Source organism: Eufriesea mexicana, unplaced genomic scaffold, assembly GCF_001483705.2.
Source record: "Eufriesea mexicana isolate 0111107269 unplaced genomic scaffold, ASM148370v2 scaffold124, whole genome shotgun sequence".
In the NCBI taxonomy this organism is placed as follows: domain Eukaryota; kingdom Metazoa; phylum Arthropoda; class Insecta; order Hymenoptera; family Apidae; genus Eufriesea; species Eufriesea mexicana.
Genome location: NW_016908357.1, coordinates 3,076,680 through 3,094,437, shown reverse-complemented (window position 1 = coordinate 3,094,437; position 17,758 = coordinate 3,076,680). Strand labels below are relative to the sequence as shown.

Below are 17,758 nucleotides of genomic sequence, written 5' to 3'. Positions count from 1 at the left end.
TGTACGATTCGACGATGCGTCGATCGAAAGTACCGTTTCGCACTTTCTTCCTCGTTGTTCCTCCACCGACGACGTCTTTCCCTACTCCCGCCTCTATCCCCTCTGCTCCTCGCGTGCACGCATCTGCATACAAATTCAACACCGGTGTACGATTCGACGATGCGTCGATCGAAAGTACCGTTTCGCACTTTCTTCCTCGTTGTTCCTCCACCGACGACGATTCGTCGATAGGAAATTTCCGATCTCCCTATTCGGCACGCGGTACACGAGCACGGAGTCTGTCGATCTCTGCGGTACCCGCGCACCTCGAGCGGTTTCGCGATCAAACGATGATTCGAAGAGCGAGTGCGAGCGCGTTAGGACGTGACTCGACCGAATTCGCCGACTTTCTCGACGATCATCGCGATAGAGACCGGGAGACACCTTCTCGACGTTCGCGATCTAGGTCGTTTTTAATTCCTCGTGCAGTTTCTAGCACGCTTCCACGCGGTTTCGATCTATCGCGCGTGTCTCTGTTGTAAATCGCTGGGGTCAAATTCGATGGAGAAATAAACGGGTACGAAAATAAATATCGAAGAAAGGGTCGAGATCACCATCTCGAGGGGTCACTGTCCATTTCGTCGATTCGAAGAGAAATCCGTGGGCGTTAGTGCACCCGTGGTGGCACGAGCTCGAGAGCGAGGCAACGAAATACCTAAATGCCCGGAACCTCTGGAGCGTGTTTGCTCGCGTAACTCGCGCTAATGATACGTTAAATCTGCACGAGGGAGTAATTGCCGAGAGACGTTGATCGCGTATGCGGCAAGTAAGTGGCTAACACGTACCTATCGATACGTGATATGTTCCAGTGGACGCCGGTGTGTATTATCCTTGCAACCAGGATGGCGGTACCGCGTGTCGAACACGTTCCGGGAAGACAATCGATCGTCTGAACGCAGGCACGGTGCACGCCCGTGGATTCTTCCGACAGCGTGTAACGCGATAAACACAAGCGGATCCGGACCACTGATCTATAATTATTAGGAAATCCGATACACGTGTCTTAATAACGCAACACCTCGAGTGACTGGCGTACCTGCGAACACCGCCTCCCGTTCGCGTACGCGGGGCCCAAATAGGCAGCTAACTACGCGGCAGCTCGTAATCTTTATCATTCGCTCGAAAGGACTGGCCGATACTTGACTTCGGTATCGAAGCAACCACGTGGCGTTCGGACGTTGATCGATGCGAGCACCGAACTTGGAATCCGATTTATCGATGACGGAAAGAGCTTTTATTCCATGGAACACCGACTCCCATCGGGCCGATGGCTCCAATGAAATACTTAACCGGTGCACACCGATTCCTTTGGCACTCGAGCGGCTCTACTCGAAAGATAATGATCGGACCGACACAATGCAGACGGTCTGACCGTAGTTTGAACCCATCTGACACGATCGTAACGCGATGAATGCGAACAGATAAAGGCTCGTGCATCGCCGGGCAAATTATAGTCGCGGCCGCAATTTCATTACGAAATCTAGGCAACACACGTGGGCAAGCACCGCCGCCGGAGCGTGAGAGTCTCGAACTTTTCATCCGCTAACTTTTTCCATCTTCCTTCTACAGAGTTCCTATTATCGAATTTTTCGAATAGCTCAACGCCCTCCCGCGATTGGGCGTGATCGCTTTCGTCTTTGCCGGTCAATTAGTACGTCAACGCGCTCTTTCCTACGTGTCTCGCGTCCAATACCGTTCGCGAGGCTGCTTATTATCGCTTATCGTCTAACATCGCGCGGTTAATATCGTAATCGCGGTGCTCCGGAATTTTTCGCCGCTCTCGTTGCTTCGCGCGTTAATCCATAAACGCTCGTCAACCCTGCATCCCCGTTTGCGTTCGAATCGCGTCGTGTCGTTCGTCGTTCCCGCGTACGGGGAAGAAAAGCGGTACCAATCTGTCGATCTCGATTGAAAGCAATCTCCTCTCTCGTCAGAGTTGAGCCACGCGACGTATCGTCTTATCCGAAAAGGAATCGTATTCGCGAGTACCGTTTAAAGTGTCTAGAGGGAACGAGCCAGTGGAACGAGGGCGTACTAGACGGACACGCGTTTCTTTGGAAAAACTCGCCACCGGTTACGGGTGAAAATGTGCAAAAGAACGCCTAAAAGCCAGCACGAGACTTCGTACGGAGTCAATGGAGCGCAATGAGCAAAGTCGGAACCGGTTACAATCCATGTAATTGCCACGAGTAAATTTAGACGAGGCGAGGAGCGAACGAGCAACTCCGCCGGCCTCTGTCCACTTTTAAAAGCGCTCGCAGCTGCGAGCAAACGCGCTCGATTCGACCGCGTAACGAGGCGGAGGTGGCGTAGGTATCTTCCGACTTTTCAATCTTCGGTTATCGTAATTTACTCCCTGGATAAGTCTCGGTTTAATTCCGATTGGAAATGAAGCGCCAGTGGATTCGTTGCGCCGAGAAAATGAAACGCGAATAAAGAGAGAGAGAGAGAGAGAGAGAGGGAGAGAGAGAGGGAGAGAAAGAGAGAGGGAGAGAAAGAAAGGAGGAAATGGAAAAATGTAGAACGACGAGAGGAAATAGCGGCACGTTGCGGGAAGAAGGCATAGAAATTGCAAATGTGGAGGTTCGAACGCCCTTGGAGAAGGTTGTACGAGAGCCGACGACGAAAATCGATGGTGAAACTGGTGGTGGGCCGTGGCGAGATACGCGAGCATAGTGAAATGGTTGAAGGTGAAGGACGAGCGCTGCAACCGGGTGATACAAGTATTCGGTAATCGTCTTCAGTGATCGTCCTTGCGCGTCGTCGAGAAAAATCGATCACCGGGTCAGCTGGTTCTTAAAGGGCGCGAAAAATTCCGCCAACGTATTTAAACTGCGACAGGGTGGAAATACGAGGAGGAAAGCGTCGATTGATCTCGTTAGAAGCGAAAATCGTCGGGCACACCTGGAAACAGTGGAACGAGCTTAAGGGGGTGTGTTTAAACGACCCGTTTAAGCAGGTTAACGCTTCGGAACAGAACGGATTCCGTTTCTGCATCGCGAGCTAATCAATCAGCGGGGAATTGAAACGAGGCAGCTATCAATGGCAGTCACGATTCATTCAACGATCTAATATTTAGCTCGATTATTTCGAGATCCAGAACAGGCCGAAGAAGAGTCGATTTCTTAATACACAAGGCGTACACGCCGCCGCGAACCTCCGCTCTGGCTGAGTTATACCGCTCATTAATCAGCGGAATCAATGCGAATTAAGAAACGCAACGTGCCACCTGTCAAACAATTTCGCGAAATATAATGCGGCACTCGCGCGAGTCGAGGCGAGTTATTAGTCTCATTAATCAGCTGCAACCTGGCATTAACGTTAATGAAGAAAACCAACCAGTGCGCGGGAACCTGTTGCTGTCCCTTCGACGTGTTAATATCCAGAGAATTCGCCCCGTGGACCGTGCAGGTACCCTTTATCCCGCGACACCTACCCCCTGTCATCCTCGACATCGAGCTGATAGCACGGATTCCAGCTGCGCGATCCGATTCTTCCTTTATTTTCTACGTCATCTCGTTAAATCGACTGGAAAATCGTTAAATCGGTCGATCCTCAAAGGCTAACCGTATAGATGGAATCGCAGTCTCTTGAGCGTGGAGAAACTGCGTGGTACTCCCCATCTTCCGCCTCCCACTCTATCCCGACTTAGGCATTGAACGCGAAAATCCATAGGCGATAGCGAAACTACTCGAGTAATAATTATCGTAATTATCGAACGTCTGCTGGTCTCGACTCAGCAGCGCTTAGCGCGCGATTAACTACCAGGTACATGCATTCTATCCCGCCTTCCATAGACAGAGAAAACCCGATCTCGCCTACGATCGTCTCGAAAACTCTCGAAAAACCAACCGAAAAGACCCCGCATAGCTTTTTGCATTCCTTTCTCCGCGATGCTCGTGGACATATTTAGACAGTGGCTTTTTCGCTTTCCCTCGTAAAATCGAAGCAACCCGTTTCCAGCGTTCGCGCCCAACTTCGATAACTCCGATCCGGCGTAGGAAATCCGTTATCGTAGAACAGCTTTCGGGGTCGATCCCCTATCGATTTCGATTTCTCCTTGAAATTTCTCCACTCCAGTCGGTGATCCCCTGGTAGCGATCGGGTCCCCTCGGCGGAATGGCAACGCGGTGGCGGTAAGAGAAAGGAGAAAAAAAAGGGAGAGAGGGGGGAGAGAGGGAAGTGGAGAAGGAAAGACAGGCAGCAGCCAGGACGGGGACAGGCCAGAAGCGTGTGGCGGCGTGCGGTAGCGTGCACGTGTGCGTGCGTGCCGGCGCGACAACGCGCTAGATAGGATCTCTCTGGTTGGTATGCGCCAGAGCAGGCAATACGCGACACCCATACCGTGGTCGGAAACGAGCTGCAGGTTCCGTGACCCCGAAACCGGGGATACGATCTCCCGTTGATAGCCGCCGCCGCCGCCGCCACCGCCACCGCTGGCCGGAGAAAAGCTCGTTCCTCCATCGCTCTTGCTAGCCCGCGTGCCTAATTGGCCGATAGGCAACGGGCATAATCAACGGATATTAACCGCTTCGTTCCCGTGGCCGGGTTTTTCGCGAGAGTATCGGACGAGGCGAGAGATTCACCGGGTGGATTCGCGGGAAATGAAATAAAGTCAACAGAAGGTGCGCAGGAGGCTGGAGGGGGCGAGTGCTTTCTATCCGACTGGATGGAAATTAGAGCGGGATCCACGTTGCGTGCAACGAGGCTGCTGGACGTTGAAGTGGGTGGAATGTTGTTGCGTCAAGGTGTATACTTTATGCTTTTCGCGTATGAAAAGAGATTCGAGATCGCGAGGGGTACGTAATACCGTTCCTCGGTGCTCCGAACGATAGCCGCCTACGATTTTCAATTAACGTCTGCCATTGCGCGAGATATGCAGCCGGTAACAGGAAGTGACGCGACGCCGCATTTTTCCTATCGACGTGAATTAATTACGCTTACACGTCCCGCGTAATTACGGGGTCGTTTATGAGGCAACGGAACGAGCGTAAACTAATTAGTTCCTGTTTGGAAAGCGTATATTTCACCAGCTGACGTCGCGAGACACCCACACCTACGAGCACGATACGCGATAGCTGTGTTCGCCGCGGCGATCGGAAACGCGGAGTCGAAAGAGGCGGGAAACGACGTAGAGCGGCGGAGGATCGTCGGATTATTGTTCCCGCGATCGGGACTAATGGACAAAATGGCGGGATGAAAGTTCGCGGCAAGTGTTAATCGCTTCGCCCTCGCTTCCACCACTGCTCGATGCTCGATAATACCAGGCTGCAAGCGGGTGCATCCACTGCAACATAATTGGATGTAAACACGAACGCGCGATCCGATCGGAACCGCGTGCATAAATCATCGATGAAAACGCGCCGCGATAATCTGCTGGATGGCGATGCAAACTGGTCGTGTCAGTGCGTTATTGGCGAAGAATCGCGGTCCCGGGCGATCTATACAAACAGCCGTCACGCGTAAATCGACCGTCTGCCGATGCACGTACAGCGGATACCTCACGGACGATTGTGCTTTACTAGGATGTTATAAATTCAGTGAAATCAATAGCTGCGAGTGATTGTACGATAGTGAAAGTAGCGCCTCTTGCGAGCAGTCTGGACGTTATCGATGATAATTTATCGTAATAAATCGAACGAACCGATACGTTTGTTGGATCAAACGATCCGTGCAGACGTACCCCGATTCGAGGGAGATACCGCGATGGAAATAGTTCGGCTGTAGGTGGCGGCGAGGCAAAGGTCAGGCTGGGTTTTTTATATAGAACGCGGCACGATTTCCGCGACTCGTAAATGAGCCAGGAAACTGTCAAATTGAAATTAGCTTTCATTCAAATGTTAGTTTCCACCCTTGCTCGATACCGAGTCTCCCTCATTCATCTTGCCAAGTGCAAGATTATATCGCGGAATCGTTTTACACTCGTTCCAGTGTGTTCGGCCAATTTGCGCGAGTACTCGGCACCGAGTGGAAGTTAATAACGAGACGAGGCTTTCGTTAAATCGGGGTAATCGACGTTGACACTATCGACCGCAAACCGTGACTCGAGGAAACCGAACTCGTCGTACGATCCGTACGTTTACTAGACGAAAAATGAAAGGAATTCGCGTAGTTCGCCGTGATCGAGCTAGACCTCGAGGTCGTGCGATTTTTCCTACCATTTTGCGGCAAACTCATTCACCTTTCCCCGTATTATCAGCAATCGAGCAACCGTACCCGCGGTAATTTACGTGTCATCGCGCAGGAGCGACGTGGACGATCCAACGGGGATCATACGCGAACGATCGAGGAATCCCGAAGGCTGGAGGCTAACGAGGATGCCGCGAGGATGCCGCGAGGATGCCGCGAAGATGCCGCGAAGACACCGGTAAGAGGAATCGTTCGTACACGAGTGGCGTAGCGTGCAGCGAGCAAGCGAGTGATTTAGTCGCTTAGATCGAGGTCCGCATACCGAACGACTGTGACCGACTCAGGACGGATCGAGACCCCGTTGGGCCTCGAGGCCTCAAGGCCGGCGAGCTCGTAAAGCCAATTCGTGCCTCTCCCTCGCTCGACCAAGCGGATTTTCATCGCGCCAGACGAAGACGTGCATCGGCCGCAACCTGCTGCAACCGCTTCGTGGCTACCAGCCAGTCGCGGCTACGTACCTCGAGGTGTACTCGCGGTTAATGTTAATGTTTGCAAATTGTGCGTTACGTTTGAACGCCGGCGAAATTACGGGGTGAGAGTGAAGCTCCGTAATGTTCCCTTTGACTCTGAGTAATTTCGCGGATCTTTATTGGATAATCGTAAGCGGAATTTACGAGGAGTTTGATCGATTCGACCGGTACCGCGGATTAGTAGAAAGTTCGGAGAAGCGTCCAGAGGCTGTCACTTTGTTCGCCCAAGAAATTATGGAAACGCGTTATAATAGGCGCATGATTTACCGACTACTTAAAAAAGTGCCTGCGATCACCTTGGCCAATAACAGCGAGCCATTAATCTCCGCTTTAATTCATTGCCCTATCTTTTTCTTCTTTTCCTTTTTCCGATGCATTCTTTCCTCTTTTCCCTTCAACCTCCGCCTCCACCTTCTTCTTCGTCCGCGCTAATTTATCGTTGTTGTACGAGCCACCGCTTACGGAAAGTCGAGGAGCACAGATTCACGAGAAAGATACGCTCGCCGGTGTGCCCGTGGAACGCGAAACCGTGGAGAAAAGCAGAAAACGCGCGCGCCCCGTAAATTGGGACACGTAGCGCGATTCCACGAAATTTATCTGATCAAAGTCGCTCGGGCAAATCAAGCGCGGGCAGACACACGCTCGACGTCGGATCACGAGCTGGAAAACAGAACGACAACACATCTGATAAAACTGCATCGACACCGGCTGGCCGAGTTCGCGCGCGATCCATTGTGAAAGAATCGAACGCCAGGCCTTTCCTGTCATCGATCTTCGACTTTGCCCAGAAATTCTCCGTCTACGCCGGTTTCCAATTCGAAATATTCCGCTCGGATCATATTCCACGCGCTCTTCCAGACTCTTCGTTTCGATAGTTCCTTGAAAAATTTGCAAAGTCCCTCTCTGTCCTTCGTCGACTAGCAACCCCCCAATCTTCGACGTCTCCTGGACCTCGAATATCCGAGTAAAGCTAGGGAATTCGACCGGTGAATGGGAGAAAGATCGCAAAGGTAATTCGCAAGGACGGGAGAAGAAGAGAAAGCCAGTTGAACGGAAAGAAACCGTCCCATCCGTTTCCACCTGTTAAAATTCGACGCTCAATATCGCAGCGGTCTATCCTCTTTAACCGGCGGCCTTGCTCGCCCCCGTTAAACAGACTCAGCTGCACACACACACACACACACACGCGCGAACGAGCACGCTCGCAAGCTCGGTGTGGGTCGTCAACACACAGTCAGTGGAGAAACTTCATCCCCCACCAACGCGACCCACCCCTTTGCACAGCTGCTTTCCACCCCGTCCGACCCATCCTCCCGTCGCCTCGATCGCCACCCTCTGCCTCCCTTTCAACTAGTGACGTCATACTGCGACGTCGTTGATGACGTCATTGTTGTACCGCAGTTCCGTTCATCGATCGACGTCCTCCCCTTGTCTCGTTCAGGGGCGGAAAACCAGGTGCCCCGGTTGCTACGCTTTGCCGACTGTTTTTCACCGCTTCAAAGAGGTCTGTAGGTTTCCCGGTAACGCCTCTGACGCGGTTTGATTACCCTTTGAACGATCCCTCGACACCGTCCGCAGGATATTTCGAGCACGGTTAACTTGCAACCGCGAATATCGCGATCCACTTTGAGAAGCCGGACTCGAATCTCGTGGAATCGGTTCGGAAATTCGCGGCACAGCGGCCTGGGAAATCTGAGGATAGTTCTCGTAGTTTCTCCGTTGGAGAATTTCCACGGCACGGTCGGTCGAGATAGAAAGTCCGTTTCGATCGTTCCGATGGAACCCGCCTAGGATCGGTGGCTGGCTACAACGCTGACTCTCCGCTTGTCCTTGACTTCCTCCGGCGGAATTCACGCACCCGCTTGCTCGACTTGTCGGGACCGTGCGTTTCGACGCTCGCTATTCCTCACGTGCTTGAATAATGTTAGAAAGACGATCATTATGCGTCATTGGTAACGCGTAACGAGTCAACTTTCGAGGCATTCGCGACGCAACACTCCCCGTGTTGCGATCGGTGGGCAATCATAAATCAGCGGCGGGACGCAGGATAGAAAAGCGTAAGAATTTATTAGTGGTATCGACAGCGGTTAGTCGACTACGTTTCATATAACTGTCCAGAGCATTCCCCGGCGAGGTCACGGCAAGAGGACGACAGCTTTTCTGCATGAAAATTAAATGACGCGTCGTCCATGTAGCGCGGAACGTAGACGGATTAACTTATTCCTTCCTACCGCGTAATAGGCCGTCTCGTAACTTGGCTGCGAGAATATTCGGGACTGGAATTATCCGTGTCGCGGGGCAACGAATCGAGGGATCGGTGGTGGACATTGTCGCCATTCAGTGGAATATTCCTGTACCAGTCGGACCAGGTGATTTCATTGACTATTCGACCCTCGACGTAATTCGATGGTCAGTGTATGATCCACTGGCTTCGGCTCGCCCGCGGAAAATATTTGATTTGCATGTTCGTTAAGCCAACCGGATTACTGCGTTGAATCAATACAGACCGCCTCGTCAGTGGCACCAACTAGCTAACACGCGTTCCGATACTCTCATTTCCAGGTCGACTGGAAGACAATCGCGATGGGCGAGAATTTCCATGCCTACCAAGGAAGAGATAAATTTTCGACGAATCGACGCGGCGCGAGGCGAAAGCTTTCAGAAGCACGTGACTAGTCTCGACGGGATAGCAACCTATCCTCCTTTTCCCTTGACAGCTCTTGCATTTCTACCCGATGACATCACACGGAGACTTACTTCGAGGCGGATAAGAGTGCCGTTATATTTACGACGAGAAAGCAAAGGAAGAAGTGACGCCGGTGTGCCTTCGATTCGTCGAAATTTTCATTGCAAATCCTTCGACGCCCGTTCTCGGGCACTCCGGTGCTGCTGGCCTGTCACCCGACTATTTTCCCTCGACCAACAATACTCCCAATTAGCAAAGCCTCCGCAACCACCGATACTCTCAAACGCTCGATAACACTCGATTCTGCATCGACGTTCCTAATTTCCAATTACCATCGCTCTCCAGCGGCAATCGCCCGAGCAACCCCGCAAATGCTTAATACCCACTTAGCAACACCCCCGAAATATCACCTTGGACTACATTCCCGGCACCTGCGGGTCACCGACGCACTCCCACCAACCCGGCAAAGCCTGTCAACTCTGCGCAATCGATGGAAGCATTTTTTTCACCGGTCGGTCATTCACCAAAGACTGGCACCGTACCGGTATTTACGTTTGCACGGCGGTACAAAAAGCTCGCGTCAAAGCACGCTCGCGATGCGTCGTCGCGACGTCTGTTTTGGCACGGGTAACCGCCAGCCTTTCGTCTCCGCCTCGTCCCTCGCCGTTTTTCCGCGGGACAACGTCACGCGGAACCCAGCCGAGCCGCGCTCGAGCCGAGCATCGGCGCGTTCGCGCGCATTAAATTTAGCCACTGCCACGCCGACTATTACGCGAGCAAACAGGCACGGTGATCCCTTCTGGTGACTATCACCGCGACGCAACGCGTCCTCCACCTTCCTCGCCGCGTTTCGCCGCTATTTCGCGCACACGCTCCGCTTTCCCGGAAACGATTGCGCGATGATGCGACCCTGACACCGACGCAAAAATCCCGGACACCACGTGACGCGTGCGTCCCAAGGTCGCGGCCTGAACGCGCCGCTCCACGTGAATGGTCAGTGATCTTGCGTCGATAGGTGGCAGAGATTTGTCTCCTCTGTCAGATTGCTCCGCGAGAGGTTTATATCGCGGAACGCGTTCCTTCTCTAAATAGACGATTGAGACGGGATCGTCGAGAGGGAGAAATCGACTTTGACATTCGCGATAGGAGCGTCATGCCGTCGTTCGATTGAGATATTCGCCGTATTTACGGTACCGCGTTATTCGAGTGTCTAGTAGCCGACGATGACTCAGAGAACTCCCATTCATCATCGCGAAACACGATATTAATGGTCATCGGGGAACCTGTACTCTCGAACATGTCCCCAATCACGGTGTCATTCAGCGTGCGTGAGACAGACGCTGCTCGGAAATCGATAACGATAAAAGAAGAAAAAAGGAACGGGGGAAAAAGGGGCTCGAAATAGAGGCGCAGATCGATAAGGAGTTACCTCATTTCCAACAAACGGGACATCGCTGTGGCTGCAAAGCGATCAGCGAAGGATCTCCGGCGACTTCGTGACATGCACGAGCACGTTCGAAACTTTCGTAAACATTCGAAACTCGGTGGAGAACCGTGAACAGTGGTTCACTGCGTCATGGTTGCTCGGGGCGGGATCTAGAGCCGATTCTCTCGCGACTCGCGTGGATCGCGGTGGCGGATCGCGGTGACGAGGAAAATTCGGATGGATCTCGTGACTGGAAGCGAAAACGCGGCACCGAACGATATCGACGGCACCAGCGGTCGCCAACGACGACGACGACAACGTCGAAGGCGGTGGCGAAGACGGCGACGAGGACGGCAATGCATAACGCCCGAAATAGCGTCGTCCTTGGCGGTACGCGTGACGTCGTCATGCTGCCGGTCGGTCGATGACGGACGGGGGCGGCGTGGTGACGTCAGAGTTAATGCCGGAGAGAGGCTGGCAGCGTCGCGACGCCACGGAGTTTGCGCGCGAACACGGCGTCGTGCGTCAAGTTTGAATGAAACTAGCCACCGCGAGGGAATACTCGCGCACCTCTATCCGCGTCGTTATGTATTCTTTCACGGCAGGGACGACTGTCTCGCTTCTCGCAACTGTGATCGATTAAAGCGACACTCGACGCTATGGAAATCTCTACGGACCGATTGCGTCCGCGTGACGTAACCGATCGCGCGCGCCAGTCTGTGTCGGCTGAAATTTCGAGACGCGCTTTACGTACACGTAAAACCTCGCACGCGATCAACCTCTGACGCGTGTGCTTTACCGGGAAACGCGCGGCAGATCGGTTAAAACGTGTTATTGCAACACGGCCCGTGCATGGTCTCCGCGCTACCGGAAACATCGATCAATCGATGGTCCGTGGCGAGATTTCGAGGCGCCAACTCGCGTGCTCGCGACATCTTCCACGATAAGGATAATAAATGGGTAGGAATGGGAGGAGCGAAGGACAGATCGGAGAACGATCGTACGACGACCGGCGTGATGGAAAATCGAATTCCTCTCGACTCGTTAGCGATCGATGGTCCGATGGACGCGCATAACGAGAGAAATTATAGCCCGGCGCTCGAACGGCGTCAAAACTCGCGCGGAATACATTTCCGCGCGGTGAAATCTATTTCAGGTGAAACAAGGCCGCGCGTCAGCCGGTCGCGTTACACATTTTTACTCGGTTCGCCCGAATTACCATAAACCTGTCGGGCATGCGGCCCAGCCTCGTCAAACCGACGTTACGTACGACGCATACGACTCCGCGATTATCATTTTTTCCCTCTTTTTTTCCTCCTTCTCCCTCCTTTCTCTTCTGCCACCGGGCCGATCTGTTTCTTTCGTTGCCCCTCTTCGAGACCGACGCGACTCGCGATCCTTATCCACTCGTCGTTAATCAACCGTGCTAAAACACGACGAATCAAGTCCTCCCGGTATTTATAGCGCCACTGTCTGACTACTGACCCTTTCACTGCTGGCACGCGCGTTCATATGCATCAACGTCACTTATCGATCCTAGAGTCATTATGCGAGTCACAATCTCATTACGCGCGGCTCGAGTAATCTCTCTTTCTCCTGGCGAATGCGTTCTCTATCCGCGGGTGATCAGGTTTTGCTGGTCCCGCGACGCGCAGAAACGCTTATGCAAACCCGTATACGCAAGGATATTTTCCGAGGCGTCGTTCGAATTTAAACGGTTTTCCCAGCGAGATCGCCGTTCGCGTTTTCCGTCCCATTTCCCTCGTACGACGCTTCTCGATGCTCGTGCAATTGCTCGTTACGCAACGCGGACCATCAGCCGCTCGATCGGCGTTTATCGGCGGGTATCGGTTTCGAATTAATTATAATCATCGCCGTTACCGTACGGCAGCTTCTTCCCTTGCCGCGAAACCGGTGGAGACGTGCCCGTTCCACGCTCGATGAAAGTTTCCGCGGCACGAATCACATCGAACGAGGAACCATTACATAATTGAAGAAGCGGCGTAGCATTTATGCAATATGAATCGGCCAGAACCGCCCACCTATGCCGCGTCTTTTCACCCCCGTTCCTGCGGCCCCCGTGCTCCTGAGGTCGCTTCCTGATCGCATGTCTCGCGCCGGAAACAACGGCCTATTCCCTCCCACGCGTAACCGCAGCCTCATGAAAAACGCAATACCGCAATCGAGCGTCCTTTCCAGCGAGGAACCTGTCGTCGCCTGTCCCTTCGACGTTGACGCGACGCCTCGACGTCGATACCCTCGATCGTGCGTGGCCCCGTGTGTTTCCGCGGGAGCAATCCGTGATTACGTGCCGCGGGGCACGAGGGAAAGGGAACGAAGGGGGGGGGGGGAGGAAATGGAAGAAATGAAAATAGGGACACGTTGAATGAAGAGGGTCGACGTCGATTCACGTAGATCGTCCGATCGTGTACTACGGTCCGTAGTATCGCGCCGTTGTGCGAACACCGTGTACATTTTAATCGCGAGGATGATTCACGATATCAGAGGTGGCGTCGAAACGCGCGCTGCCTTCGAATCTACATTCCCGAGACGCGGACACCGAGTTAGACACGGCGTCGTGCACGCGGGGTGAGTCGTCGGTCGTTCATCGTTCTAGCACGCCGAAAACGTGAAAAGTGTAACGGCACGTGATGCATGGCGTCTTCGTGGTCTCTTTGGTCGCCTTTGTGTCCCGGCCAAGCAGCCGCGGATCGCCTGCCTCGTACGTATATTTAGTTTGCCCAGTAAAACAATGCAATTGGCCTCTAGGAAGCGGTGTCCGTTCCACGGGCACTCGCCGTCAAAATACTATCCAATTTTACGATTCTGCGAACGATCCCGATTATTTTCGCATCGCCATTTAACCGTTTCGCCGATCGAACCAACCGTCGAGATCTACTTTCGCGTAGATCTGAAACCGTTGCGTCGTCGGATGCGCGCGAATCGTTAAACGGCTACGCGGATTCGATCGAATCGCGATTAGAGGATCCGCGCGATCAGTCGACGATATTTTTCCTCGCGATCCGCGTTTAGATTCCATCTCAAAGGTGTATTCTGAATCCCGTTAATGGACTCGGATGGTAACGCGGTATTATCCGTAGTGGGATATTAGCCTGTACTCGACTATCGAGCGTCGTATGTACACCGTGCGTCCCCATTATGAATTACGAATAGGGTAATTATTCGTAATAAAACAAATCACGTTTCGCTTTTACGGGTCATAACCGAGCAGAGATTTTATCGTCGATTACGCGCGATAGCGTTCAGAGGAAAGAAGAACGACGCGCGTCTGCGCGTTCCTCGTGCGTTTAAAAAGAATTAAGTAGTTAGAGACGTGCCAGCTCAGACACGGCCGACGATGCACGTCTCGCTAATGTCTGAGTCCGATTGCACCTAACTACTTGCGCCGTGAAACGGCCAGCAGCGCGTTATTCCGAAGGCCTATTAACGTAACACACTCTCGCGACACGTGTCACTGGCTACTCGTAAACCGACGATTTTCAACGGACAGGCCATTCTCTAGCTGGGTGCCTCCGGTGGCAAAGAGAGGGGAGAACCGGGAGAGACTGTCACCTCGACTGATTAGATTTCTCGATCTCGATATGTTTATCAACTCTTACTCCCCTCTGTTCACCAGCCAGCCGATTTCTTTTCCCGTTACCCCCACGAAGCTTGCATATATCGCAATTACATGCCCACGTAACGGTCAGGCTGACAGCCGATCGGCTATCGATAGCGCGATGGCGAGTTTTAACGGTGCCGCGACACAAGCGGGCATTTAACGCGCGGAAGTCATAAGCGTTGATTTACCATTGTCACGGTCGTTACTCTCGGCGAACCTGACAATCGCTTTTCGCAATTCGACTACGCAGCCACACCGGGCACCACTCGCCACGATGCAGCAGAACCAGCGACCGCACCTGCACTCGCGCTCTACGCGCCGGTTATATTTGTTCGTTCGCGTACTCTCTTCTTTCCTGCGCGGGCAGGTCTCGTGCGGGCCAAGTATGTACGCGGAAAAGAAACGCCTGCCTTGCACTCGGCCGACTGCCAGACTATATTTACCTTAACGTGCTGATTACACCTGTAAAGTGTCCTATCGAACACGGGCTATGCCGGATCGAGCCTGTGCCCGCCGCTCTCGAATATGGATTCTGTCGCTTGGTCGGTGGACAGCAAGCACTGCCGGAGAGTTGACCAGTGCACACGGGTGATTTCGCGAATCGCCGTTTGACAGCTGGGATTGCGCGCGAGGGCCGAGTATGAGAAATCAAGGGGGAAGAATGGCTGTGAGATGGGAACTAACGGTGAGTGACGATGGTGGTGATCGGAAAACGATGTCGATCGAATGGTAAAACGCGACAAAGTCGAATCGGATGGATGAAATGCGAGGGAAGCTTTTTCTAGAAACGATTAGAAACGGTTCGAAACGGTCGTTCCGTTGAAGGTAGATTTGCAACCAATCGCAGAGCCGCAGCCTCTAGATCCTTTTCACGGCTCGAATCGATTGGCTAAGAAGAGAAACGGTGAGAGGGGGCGATTCGTCCCTTCGCTCTATCGTTCGCACCTCATCTCCATTTCGCTCGCTCTTTCGTCTTTAATGCCATGCCCATTAACCTTTTTCGTTTTCCAAAGAGCGCACACGCGAATTCGCTGCGCGCGCCATTGTCTTTGGATCTTCGGTCGATTCGATTGGGGTCTAAAGGTCTGCCTTTAAACTATTCCCGATCGACGAGAGACAAATGAATCGAATCGACGCGAACCCGATCGTTCGGATCATCGAAACGCGGAACGCGTCGATTGGCCTAAAACGGAATACGACGCGTCGATCCATCTTCTTCGTCGATAATAGTCATCGATCTGGCCGTCACCACCACCATCACCACCACCACCACCACCTTTTAACCACAACCTGTCAGCCATCAGCGAGCGTTGTACAATTCCTTTGTACACGACGTGTAAACTACGTATATAGGACGGTCTCAAGGTCTTTGTTTCATATTTTACCCCTTTCTCTTTTTTTCCGCTTTTTTTTTTTTTTTTACTAGATGACTTACACTTGTTCCAGTGATCTTGGCGTTGCGCCGGATGATGCTCGAAGTTCCGATGATGGTCATGATTGTTGTTGGTGTCCGCCGCAATGGTGACCGGGTGGTACGGCGTAGTCGGTTGATGGATCGTCGTCGATCGATCTCGTTGATCGTGATCGCGATCGTGATTGTGATCGACGACCAGATGCCTGCCGGTGGTAGCATGCTGGTGGGTGGTCGCAGCACCAACCGCGGCTGCTTCCGTGGCTGTATCCTCCACGGTACGCATCGCACGTACGATCAGCACTATGGCTCCTCGTTTTTACCCGTTTCATTCACCAAACCCTGTGGGATATACTCCGGGGACCCCGTCTCGACCCCGCCTGTCCCTCTTTTCTTTCCTCTTCAAATGTCCCCGGCTGGCGGACGACGATCGACGACCGCTGCGATCGCCACCATCCTACGATCAACGATCTCTCGCACTTTTTCCTTCTCTCTGCTTCCTTCCTCGTCGGCCAGATTCACGCTCCTGTACACGGCGCGGGCGCGCAAGCGCGCACGTGCGCGATCAGAACGCTAAATGGAAAAGCGAGTTCGAAAACGGTTACACGTGGTTCGGTACAACAGCTGATCTCGCACCTTCTCGCGGGCTCTGTGACGGGGAGGTAACGCGCGAAGCAACGCGTGAATCGAGCGTCGACGCGAATGCTCGTCGTTGTTTCGTACGATCTCGACGACAGTTCGTGCTCGCGATCAGTGTCTCTCTCTCTCTCCCTGGATAATTTAAACGTTCGCGAAGATGTTCGTGAAGCAAAAGCATCCGCTAGAAGCGTGTAAGGTGAACGAGTAAACGATGATGAGCGACGGGTGAGAGTGAAAGGGGATAACTCGCAGTCGATAATTCTCACGGCTCGTAAACACCGGCTGTATATCAGTCACGGGAATGTGGAATTCCTCGACTGTATCATTATCGACTTGGGTAAAACGAGAAACGGGAGAAGAAACGGAACAAGTACGTGCTCTATAACGTGATCCAGCCGAAAGCCGCACACACATAACTCACCCACAACACACGAAAACAGTGGATGACACACGTGTATCACCGACCTGTCTGAGTTGTCGTAGGGCTAGCCGAATCCGTCCAGAATACGTCTTCGGAGGACAGCACTCCACCGAGGATCTCGAACACTTCTCGCATGCAGAATCCTGTTATTTCTTCCCGGTGTTCGATCGAAATTTATCGTTGCTCCGTCCGAACGGACGACATCGTTCCCACTCTCGTGGTCGTGGTCGTGGTCGTGATCGTGGTCGTGGTCGTCTTGGTCGTTGTCTCGGTCGCCGTCTTTGTCCTCGTCGTCGTGTTGCCGAAAATTCTCGCGATGCCGGTTAAATCGATCGCGTGGACGAATCCCTCCGGCATCGGCTGCTATCCGCTCGTCACGCTTGGTCCGCCTCTTTGCAGCGGCTCTCGAACCTCTCGTTCCCGGTTTTACTATCCGAACCGACTCGTTCAGCCGCGTGCTCGACGCGTGCACAGCTGACGGGGAAGCTGTCAGAAACGTATCACGAGGACGCGCACCGAGTCCCCGTACACGCGGAACCACGCGCGTTCGAAACGCGCCAGAAGCCTCCCTCTCTCCGGTCGGTCACGCGAAACTCAAACACAAACGTCCTTGGCTGCACCACCTTTTCTTCCTCGCTCGCCTACGTAATCCCCAGTTTTCTCACACTTGACACGCTCTGCCTCACGATTCACGATCCGCTTGCACACGAAACTCTCTGTATACACAACGCTGGCGCGGATGTGTCAAATCCGTGACAGGATGGCAGATCGGCGGATCTGACGGCGAATCGCGAGAAAAGCGAAGCACGAAAGAGAGAGTGTAGCGAGAAAAGAGAGACGAAGAGGTAGAGAGAG

At 53.1% G+C, this 17,758-nt stretch overlaps 1 protein-coding gene across 1 annotated transcript in view; it reads right to left on the bottom strand.

Moving 5' to 3' along the window:
• Hr38 (Hormone receptor-like in 38) overlaps window positions 1–17,374 on the bottom strand; it is a 35,122-nt gene extending 17,748 nt beyond the window's left edge. Inside the window, exon 1 of the mRNA XM_017911111.1 lies at window positions 16,948–17,374. Within this exon, the coding sequence (XP_017766600.1) occupies window positions 16,948–17,038 (91 nt within the window). The 5' untranslated portion in view covers window positions 17,039–17,374. The remainder of the gene's footprint in view (window positions 1–16,947) is intronic.
• Between the last annotated feature and the right edge of the window lie 384 nt (window positions 17,375–17,758).